General features: G+C 47.0%; 1 protein-coding gene across 1 annotated transcript in view; it reads right to left on the bottom strand.

Annotated features, from left to right (window-relative positions):
- Nucleotides 1-8,803: 8,803 nt before the first annotated feature.
- Nucleotides 8,804-11,249, bottom strand: part of SENP1 (SUMO specific peptidase 1) — a 53,731-nt gene continuing 51,285 nt past the window's right edge. The window contains exon 18 of the mRNA XM_040488310.1: nt 8,804-10,407. Coding sequence (XP_040344244.1) covers nt 10,399-10,407 — 9 coding nt within the window. The 3' untranslated portion in view covers nt 8,804-10,398. The remainder of the gene's footprint in view (nt 10,408-11,249) is intronic.

Raw genomic sequence — 11,249 nt, 5'->3', positions numbered from 1 at the left:
GCTCTATGCCCAACGTGAAGCTTCAGCTCATGACCCCGAGATCAAAGCGTACATACTCTACCTTCTAAGCCAGCCAGATGCCCCTTCCCCTGCTCATTTTGATATTGCAGAGGCTGAGGGGGCAATGGGAAGGATTGTGGAAAGAGGTTGGGGAACTGTATCAAGTGGTTGGGGGAAATTCTGAGCTCTTCAACAGCAATTGGTAAGAATTTGCAAAACTCTTTTAAGCAATGTAAAAATAAACAGCTGGTAACTCTTTGATTCTCTGCCTCAAAAGGAGAAAATGTGTTTGTTTGGGGAGCAGCCAGCAGGCAGCCCCCCCACTCTCATTCTCCCTGACCTAGTCCCTCCTGCCCACTCCCTGTCCCTAGCTGTCTGGCCCTGGTTCCTCAGCCACCCACCCTTTTAGAGACCCCATGGCTTCATGGGGGCTAGCTGTTCTCTGGCAGAGGGTGAGTGGGACTGGAGACCCTTGTATGCTGGTGGATCAGGCCAAGGTTCCAGAGGACTCTGGGTTGGAGAGTTCTTTGTAGAAGTCGGAGCACTGAACAAAGAGGTCTTTGAGACCTGGTGAAAGCCCTCAAGAGCCAGTGCCTCCAGCCCAGCCTGCTTGCTGTCCTCATACCCCCAAGGACTGGCTCAGGCAGACTGCTGGCTCTGGCCCTTTCTCCCCAGAGGAGATTTCTGATGCAGCTTTGTGCCCCAAATGCTGCACTGAGGTACTCAATTCACCTGAAATGTCACCAGGGATGGGGCTCTCCCCTCAATGCCCTCTTGCTCCTTCTCTTTTTAAAAGACTTTGGAGTCAAACGGACTTGCTGTCAGTGTTAGCTTCTACCACTTACTGGTGGAGGGATCCTGAGCAATTGACAATTTTGACTGAACTCATTTCCTCATCTATAAAATGGGAATAATGATATTCACTTCATTGGTTGGTTACACAATGCTTAGCACATGTTAAGCACTCAATACACATCAGAATCATGATTATTATTTCTAATATCTATCACCATTCTTTCTTTCCTCCTAAACCCTGCTGGGCTTGACCCTCCAGTGTGACCCCAGTGTGACCCCATCCCAAGTCCATCAGATGGGAGACCCTCAGTTGAGCCTGACCTGGGCTCTTCATAGATATAAGGTGTGCAGTTCCCCAAGCTGGGGGTATAGGAGTGGGAGTCATGTGAGAAAACTTCAGGCACTAAGTAGTACAGGGTGGGTTTGACACTGACCTTAGATGATTGAGTGGATTTTCAATGGCCATGTTTGTATCACTTACAAGCACTCAACTCCTCTAGAGTTCTGGAAAAGTTCCAAAAGTTCACTGGTTCCTCTTGCACTGTTGGTGGGAATGCAAACTAGTGCAGCCACTGTGGAAAATAGTATGGAAGTTTCTCAAAAAATTAAAAATAGAACTGCCCTATAATTGATCCATTAATCACACTACGGGGTATTTATCCCCAAAATACAAAAACGCTAATTCAAAGCACCCCTATGTTTATTGCAGCATTATTTACAATAGCCAAACTACAGAAGCAGGCCAAGTGTCCACTGACTGATGAATGGATAAAGAAATGTATGTGTATATGTGTACATGTGTATGTGTGTGTGTGTGTGTGTGTGTGTATACATACATACCTAATGGAATATCACTCAGCCATCAAAAAGAATGAAATCTTTTTTCAAATCTTGCTGTTTGCAACAATATGGATAGAGCTAGAGAGTGAAATAAGTCAGAGAAAGACAAATTCCATATGATTTCACTCATATGTGGAATTTAAGAAACAAAACAAATGAGCAAAGAAACAAAAGAGAGAGAGACAAACCAAGAAATGGACTCTTAACTATAGAGAACAAACTGATGGTTACCAGAGGAGACGTTGGTGAGGGGATGGGTGAAATAGGGGATGGGGATTAAGAGTATACGTGTCATGATGAAAAAAATAATAAAATAAAGTAAAATAAGATAAAATAAATAAGTTTACTGGTTCTTAAGCTTTGAGGTGTTCAAGGGATTTATGAGAAGCTGGCTAAACTTCTGAAGCCTCTTTCTAGCAAAATGTAGAATTCTATATGTTTTACATATAATTTTAGTAGGCTTATCTGTGGACCTCAAGTTTTCCTGTACTCATATCAGTTCAGAAACTGACGCCCAGAGGGGTTAAATAATTTGTCTGAGGCCCCAGGGCTTGCAGTGATTTGAACCCAGACTGTAATAGTCCTTGATTTTGAGGGAAATGCCTCCATCTTGTCTCTGATTGAGATTGTGTTCACTCCCCGTCTTGGGCACTGGGAGGCTTTGCAAGCCCATGGTGGATTCCCTGGGATCCTGACGAGGTTGTTCAAGGATGAACTCAGATGGGACTTGGGCTGCGTAAAGGGATTGAGAAAGGCAAAGCCAGATCCCATACTAAGAGCCCAGAGGCCCTGCACATGGAAGTGAAGGGTTAACAGAGCCTGAGTGTGGCTTTGTATGTGCGTGCTTGAGAGCAAGGTTGCATGTGCAAAGGCGCACGTCTCTCACTTGTGCGTGTTGGTACCACAGGAGCAGGACCGCAGGCCAGCCTGGGAGAGAGGTGCCGCAGTGTCCTGGTATGAATGGGCCTCTGTCTTCAAGGCTGTGTGAGCCTCTGTGTGTACAGGTCCCATTAACTCGCCCTCAGCCACACGTGGGAAAGGGAGGAGAGGCCCAGAGAAGCCGAAACCACTCAGAGTCCTTCTGATTTTAGAATGAAGTGGAAGACATAGAAAAAATAAATAATAAAGACCCAAACTCATATGTGACTAGAGTATACACACCACACACACACCCTCTGGTGCCGTCATAACCTTCTGTACCTATCTGGGCGCTTTGGGGTGAAGAATTTTCAACTCTTGTCCTAAAACAGATTCTAGATTGCCGATCCTATTTACCTTTGTAGCTGTCTTCTCTTTGTGAGTCTGGGTTTGGCTTCTCTCTCCAGACTCACCTGCAGCTCTCATGATGCACACGCATACCTCCAACCCACCAAGCAGGCCTCACTTGCACCATTATGCCTGGGATGGACAGGCTTGGCTCAAGTCCTGTCCTGAGCCCCATGTTCCCACTCCCCCTTCTAGTCCTCTCTGGGCCCCTGTTGCCCTTGGCTGTGGTTTGTTTAATGGAGCGACTCCTGTCTGGGAGCAACCCAGAGCTCAGGACACAGGCAGACACTTGTCCAAACTGGCTATTTTTTCACCAAAGGAGCCAAACCACAGTGATGGGCTCAGTGGCCTGGCCAAGTGCCTCCTCATTCCTCCAACCACTAGCCTGGCCCCCACTCCCCTGACTGGCCCCGATTACCAGTGGTCATTGGTTCAGGACTCCTAGTTACCTATCGTGAGACCTCCTCAGCTGGAGTCTGGCCCCCCATGTGAGGGGAGAAGAGAGATCTAGCTTCTGAGGCAGTAGCTGAGACTGAGAGGGATAGCCTGGGGACCAAAGAATAGACCAACAACCATACCATATTCATCCCTCTCTTCCCAGTTCCTGTCACAGGGTAGGTCCTAAAAAAATAGATGAGTGAATGGTTGAATGAACAGAAGATAGATAAGCGGATGGGTAGATGGATGGATGGATGAATAAAAAGACACTCTCAGATCCAAGGAGACATTCTGATAAAAACCTAATTTGGGGTGCCTGGCTGGCTCAGTGAGTAGAGCATGTGACTCTTGATCTTGGGGTTGTGAATTCAAGCTCCACATTGGGCACAGAGTTTACTTTAAAAAAGTAACAAACCTAATTTGATTCCTTGGTCCAATCATGGGAAAGAAGGAAGGAGAGACCCAGGTCTAGATGGTGTAGCCATCTTACTCCAGAATCTAAAGGAAATCTCTGAGCTCAGACCCTTTATAGCAGGTCTTTGAGACGCCCCTGGAGGTCTGGGGTTGAGTGAAACTGGCCTTTTCTCCATCTTCATGTCTATTCCTCAGGCCCCTTCTTGCAGAGGCTTCTCTGCTCACTAGAAAATGTGCTCTGCAGCTGAGCAAAGTAGCAGTGAGTCAGGGAGGCGTGGAATGCACCAGAGAGAGGAGGCTCAGGCTGATGGTGGTGGTGCCAGGAACAGGGCCTGGGGACAAAATGTTTTAGGCTGGGACCAGAGCAAAGTGTTATGTGCTTGGACTGGGAGACTGAGGACATTTCCAGCACCTAACACAGGGATCTGGCATAGAGTAGGCACTTAGTTATTTTTGAATTAATTAATTAATTAAACACTTCTATGTCCTCTCTTCTCTCTGGCTAACACCCCAAAATAATTTTCCAAGGGCTATATAGGATTCTAAAGAGCCCTGGATCACTAAGGATCTTCCTCTGGAGGTAGAATGAATCAGGGTCAGCAGCCCTGCAGAGGGAAAAAGGGACAGTGTGTGCGTGTCTACCCCCACCATCCCCAGTCCCCCTCTCTCACCCTCATCTTCCTCCCTACACCAGTTACCATAGTATTGATCCAGACGCTGGGGGCACCAGGAGGGAGCAATACAAAGCCTCCATGCTTACATGTGTGTGACTGTGATGGTCTCGTCTCAAGCTCTGGCAAAAGGCCTGCTCACCCCACTGGCATAGGATGATGTATGGGGCCGGAGGCTGGTCTTCCGGTGGAGAAAGGCCTTGGACGGTAAGATAGGCAGCTCCATACTACCAAGGCCTCAGCTGCAGGGCTCAGAGACCCCATTCAGGAGTCCAGTCCCCCAGGCCAGGCCCAAGCTCTCTGCTACTAAGATCCTCATGGAAGGAAATGCTTAGAGCTTCTCCAGGAGCCTTGCTGCTGGAATGTGCTCCTGAAGTCTGATCAGTATTTCTTGCTGCAATCTGCCTTGAGTCCAAGCAGCAGCCTTCCTTACAGCTCATCCATGGTCAAAACTGCCCTCTGTATTAGATCTAAAGTCTGGGTTTTGAGACCCAAAGAGGCTTGCCTCTGGTCTGAGTTGAGCCCATTTTCTGAGCAGACACAGAACTGTTGGCTCAGGGCAGGCAAGGAAGGCCTCGTGAGCCAAGAGAAAACAATTAGGAGTAATTACCATCAACAGAGGCCCCCAGTGAGGGGTGAGGGTGGGAAAGGCCAGTCTGTGTGAGAGGGAGCTGCAAGTGGCAGACTGATTTTGGGGAAGAAATCAGAGAGAGGGTGGGAGGAAGGGTGTGTTGTCTTTCTTCTCCAGTAAAAGAGGAGGACCCTCCCCCACTCGGCCGGCCTCTAGCTTGAACTAAGTTCCACCTCTACAGGGGCTCTGTGTACGGAGGTGGGGGTGGGGAGCAGGAGGGCACAGGGCTACACATTCCTGAGATTCTCAAACCAGTTGGAATGGCTGAGGAAACTCCATACTGAGGGGACAGAGCATGAGACACAGAAACAAGCGAAAAGACAAAATGGAACACTGTGGAACACCAGAAATGTCTTCAGATGCCCCCACGCACACACCCTTGATTCCTGGGCCCCTGTGGGGATGAGCTCCACCTGCTTGGTGTCTCCCTCCTCATCACCCTCCCATCTTCAGCCCTTCCCCCTTCTAGGTTGGGACCAGAGGCCTCAAAGGAAAACGTGCTAATGTGGGCAACCCAGAATTGGGGATGAGAGTGGGAGGCAAAAGAAAGGCAGTGGGAGAACGGGTTGTGGTAGGAGGCGTGAAGGGAATTCCTCGGTACCTCTTTCTGGAGAAGCCGAGAGGAAATGAACCCAAAGGCAGAGGGACCCCACCATGCCGCTTGACCCTCCAATCTAAGGTGAAGAGACAAGGACCTCAATCCCTCTCAGGAGACAAAAGAGGGAGGGTTAGCCTTTGCAGACCTCACCAAAGTTTTCTTCTTTGGTTTCACATTGATAGAGCTCCCATGATGTCCACGTCAGGTGCTTGCCCTGTTAAGATGCAACAGTGCTGGCTGTGTGGAAGCAGCACCTCATGGGGCTTTCTAAGGGATTTGGGGACATATGTTCTTGGCTTGGAGTCCCTCTTCCTATCACTGTCACTCTGAGACATTGGGCTAACTTAGCCAACCCCTACGCTCTGTGGTTTCTCATCTGAGAAATAGGGATAGTAACAGCACCTATGTCATGCACTTGTCAGGATTAAATGAGGTAATGTATATAAAGTGTTTGGCACAAAAGGCCTCAATAAATGCTTATTCTTACTGTTAATGTTATTGGAAGGAGATAGTTCTGCTAGGTGGATAATGCATTTGAAGCCAGAGACCCCGGCTTTTACAGTAAACCAGACCCAAGGTTTGGAGAAGAGGCTGTCAAAATGGAAGGGACGCTGAGTAATTCCTTCACTCCTTCAACAATCCTCTCCTTCCACTGTTCGAGGCACCTGGGACACAGAATGAATAGGATTTTAGTGAGGGACAGACAGAACAAATGAGTAAATAATAGAGTCATATCGGAAATGCTATGGAGAAGGAATGAAAGCAATGGAGCCAGGGAGTGTGAGAATTGAGGTGTGGGGTTGACAGTGCACCAGAGCCTGTAGGAAGCAAGGGAGTCTATCTGGGGAAAAGCCCTCCAGACACAGGAAGCAGGAAGTAGAACCTCTGTGAGGTGGAAGCAAGTTTGGTTTGTTAAACACCAAGGAGGCCTGTGTGGCCGAGACCAGTGAGCCTGAGCTGAGGGGTGGGGGAGGCTGTTGGAGGGGTGGTGGGCCCACAGTGTAGGGCCTCGTAGGCCATGGTAGGCAGAGATCACTGACCGGTGATAGGCTGATGGGAAATGGGACACAGGTACACAAGGAAGCAAAACAGTTTCCCTGGAGTTCAGAAGAGTGTCTGGAACATGAATTCCTTAAGGAACAGAACAAGCCTCCCCACCTTCTCCCCAGGCCCTTTGTAACTTTCTGCAGTGCAAGGCCACGCCAGGCATCCCAGGAGCAGCTGGGGACAGAGGTTGACTTTGACTCATGATCTGATCCAGGTTCCACTTTGAAGGAGTCTTCTCCCTGTTTGGTGATGGGACATGCAGATCCAGGCAATTATCAGCTACCTTTAACCACATTCAGGAATCAGAAAGTAAGAATGGCTTGAAAGCTTCCCTCCTCGCTCCAACCATTTTCAAATGGCAAAAAAATCTTAACCATGCCTAGAAAAATATCAGAACTCAAGAATATCCTGGAGGCTATAAGAGACTCATTCTAACTCACACAGATAAAACCATTTTATCAACATAGTGGGAGATTTTTCAGAAGCTGGTGCTTCCTTATGTTTTATTCTCTGGAGTGTGAACTTTACAGGTAGAGCACTAATTTTAGATTGTGAGGAAGAAGGGGTGCAGGAGAGGGGAAAGGAGACAAGGGATGCTGTTAGCAGAGTGGGTTGGAAGTCCTGACTGGTGTGTTTGGCTCAGGAGGGCTCTCTGGCCAGCTCCACAGACAGGTCTGGTTTTAAAAAGTGCCGGAGAGCCACGGATTTGCATGTTATTTGCGTTCCAGGCTTCAATTCCAGGTATGTGGAATGAAATGAATGAATGAACAGTATTCAGACTCCTGGTTAAGGGGTGGACTCAGGAATCCAGACCACATTGAGGATCCAATCACTGGTCCCACTTGGATCAGGAGACACAGACACAGAGACAGAATAAACACTCAAAGAGACAGAGAGACAGTCTTAGAGAGACAAACACCACCAAGTCCTTTTTTACCAGGGAGTTTCCAGTCAAAGCAAGAAAGCAAAATCCACAGAATTTATTTTAAATAAATCAACCTTTAAGAAGTAGGGAGAGTCACATGTAAGTAGATAAATGCAACACCATCCCTGACTTATCTCCACCTCTGTCCTTCCATCATCCACAGCCAGCTTCAAAGTGGACCGTGTGCCTATGAGTCGGACTTCTTGATGAGGTCCACTGTTTGGTGTCTGCCTAGCCTCCAAACTAGTTAGACTCTATGGCCTTTGAGGACAGGTGGCTTTTATTTCCTTGGTCAAACCAAATCTTCACACCACCCTCCAGGGCTCCCGAGTCCAGTGCTTTAAACACATGCTTATTAAAGACCCAGTGTAAGGGGTTCCCCAGAGTATCAGATGAGGCAAACGCCCTCCAGGAACTTAGCCCTGGCTAACAGACAAGACACAGACAGGCAGCACGTAAAATGGTCCATTTAAAGGGCAAGGCAGAAAGACAGGGAGTCACAGTCTCCATCTACAAGGGATGTACATCACTGGAAATAAAAAAGATGGAGAAAACCAGAAAGATGTGTGGTTAGAAAAAAAACACTTTGATTAGCCCCTTGGGACAGAGACTATGACCCCACAAGGGTAGGCTAACCTGCCAAGGAAGATGTGCAAGGGCCGAGTGGGGCTTTAGGTGTTGGACCAAGATGACCTGTTTGGAACCACAAAGGAGGTGCAGCCCCACTGCAGGCTGCCATAGGCAGCCCTCGTTCTCTGATCCTCAAAATGCTGTCTTTCTGAGTCAGTGTTTAATGCAATTACCCCCATTCCTCCCTGGCCAGCCAGAGAAGCAGCTCGCACTCCTGGCTTGAAGAAAAGGCACCAAATCATTCACCTGCCCTCTGTGGCAATGGGTCTCAGACCATTCCTGATGTAAAAGACATACTACAGGGGTGCCTGAGCCTGGGTGGCTCAGACGGCTCAGTGTCTGACTTCAGCTCAGGTCATGATCTTGCAGTCCGTGAGTTTGAACCCCACATCGGCCTCTGTGCTGACAGCTCAGAGCCTAGAGCCTGCTTCGGATCCTGTGTCTCCCTCTCTCTCTGTCCCTCCCCCACTCATGCATGCTCTTCCTCTCAACCAAAAATAAACATTAAAAAAAAAATTTTTTTTTTAAAGAATACAATACAAATACCATGTGGAATTATATCATTCTGATTATAAGGGCTGCAGTGGTCTAGTAAGAGATTTTAAGATAATGCAATCAGGGAAGGCTTCAGGCAGATGGGGATTTGGGTCTGTGTGTGCTCTACAGGTACTTGTGAAAGGAACACAGGAGTAAACTGAATGAAGGGTGTCCAGTGGATTGAAGACCCTGGGCTCCATGTACCTCTCTTTCTCAAACTTTCCCTTCTGGACACTCTGGTTCTGCAGAGGGGGAAGGACATTCTCCAGGAGTCAAGCAGTTGATGGCTACTTGTCAGCTGAGAATGGAGAAAAGGCAACAGCCATGATCTGTTGCATTAGGATGAGACTCTGACCTGGGCCTTATTATTATGACGAAGCCATATTCATACTGGCCTTAAACTTTGAATCTTTACTTTGACTGAATTCTATTCCAAGCAGGATTATGGCCCTCAATGTTTCAGAATCTTAGACTTTGACAAGACTCTAGATATTTGGTCCAACCACTCATAATTGGAATTATCCCTACCCTATCCCCAACAGACCAAAGAGGCAGCCTGCACTAACATTATCTTAAGGTTTATTTTCTGGCTCAAAGTCTTCTAGTTTCTCTTTTATATTCTACAGGGGATTCATGAGTGGATGACCAGCATAGGTCTCTCCTCATCTCCAAAGCTGGGAATGGTAGTCTTACTAGATGGGCTCTTTAATAGATAGCTAGTGTTAGGACTCAGCACAGGTGAAATAGGCCCTGGGCTATAAGGAAAGATGCTGGCTCAGCCTTATTTGTCCCCTCCAAAATTTTAGGATGAATTTGAAGCTATGGGCAGGTTCCTCCTGGGCAGGGAAACATGGCAACTTCTCCAGGGGCTCAGCATATAGCCTGTTTGAATCACCAACAGGGCCTGAGACTCTATATTCTACCTTGCCCTGGCCCATCCAGGTGGAGCAAGGGAGAAGACAAAGTCTAAGTGTCAGTTATCTGTCTCTCTTACTCTGAAGACATATTTGAGAACTGGAGGGATGGCAAGGGAGAATGACCAGAAGCCGAAACATTAAAAACACTGGTGCTCTTAAGTGAACCCTCTCCTTCTCCTCTAGGCCTTTTATAAGCCGTGTGAAACCAGGTGGTGATGGACAGACTATGGGATGGGGTTGCTGGCAGTACTTTTTCAGGCTACCTGTGTCTGCCCCAGGACACTAAAACTTGGGGCTAACATTGCTAGGGACAGTGGGTAGAAGATGCTGGCACAATTACACAATTAGAGGGGCTAAAGAAAATTTGATACCACACACATGTATGAAGCATCTCATATACAGAGAAGTCAATTTACACATTTATACACAGTCTCCATGATGGAGAGGAAGAGGGAAAAGAACTCTTACATTCAACCCCAAACAGGACTCCCAGGAGCAACGATGGGTCCCAGGCAAAAAAATGGGACAGAACTAACCTCCATGCCTTGGGCCATGTATTCTCAAATGTTCTGATTTTCTCTGTACAGGGTCCAGGAGTGATTGTTGGGACTGTGGTTTCTGTTGAAGGCTCTATATCTAGATAGAGTTCATCATCTCTCGAGTGTTCCTTTTTAAGGGGAGGTAGGTCATTACGAGCACTGAGCACAGAGAAGAATGGAAGATAGGAGAAAAGGAAAGCAATAGGCTTTAGTTTAAAGCAATTTAGATAAGATATTGGTAGCATGCCCTTAGCCATATAATGCAAGAACCTCTTTTTTTCCCCTCCCTGGTCATCAAAGCCCACCCTTAAATAAAGGAGAAATTAAGTTTCCAGATGCTAGTCCTGATCTTGTGGCTAGCTCTCTGGAAAAATAGCCCACTACAGAAGTCAAATATAGACCCAAATATAGTCAAATGGGTGGTTCCCATTGAGCCACCCTGGGCCAACCTATGTCTCAGCTTGGTCCACCCATGTAGGGTGGTCTCAGGATCACGAACTTCCCCTTGTACAAAAATGTATTGACCAGAAAGGGGGTCCACGTTCACACAGGCTCAACAATTCCTTATATATTTTTCAAAGTGCTTTTGTTGCATGTTTCATTTTCTGTTATACATGGCAATAAATATTTGTTGCTTTGGTCTGTACAAAAAGTCTGTGAGGAAGGTAAGACAGATGTTATCTAAATGGACAAACAATAAATACAGAGAACTATCTTGTTCTGAGTCCCCCAGACAGTAGCAAGAGCACCTGAAAAAACTCAGGTCTTCTGATTCATAATCAGAATCTATACCATATTGCCACCTTTCAAGTTGCCACTGAAATACATTAAGTACCAAGAATCCATGTACAGGAGTCCTACAATGAGCCTGCATGCCATAGCTTTCTAACAGAGAATGTGAAAGGTCTCAGCAACTCATAAATAGAAAGCTATTTATTTCCTATAGAAAAACACAAGAAAGAAAGAAAGAAAGAAAGAAAGAAAGAAAGAAAGAAAGAAAG

The sequence above is a fragment of the Herpailurus yagouaroundi genome, unplaced genomic scaffold, assembly GCF_014898765.1.
Source record: "Herpailurus yagouaroundi ecotype Mexico unplaced genomic scaffold, PumYag 166, whole genome shotgun sequence".
NCBI classification, from domain to species: domain Eukaryota; kingdom Metazoa; phylum Chordata; class Mammalia; order Carnivora; family Felidae; genus Herpailurus; species Herpailurus yagouaroundi.
Note: the sequence above shows the minus strand (reverse complement) of the source record. Positions and strands in the feature narration are given on the sequence as shown.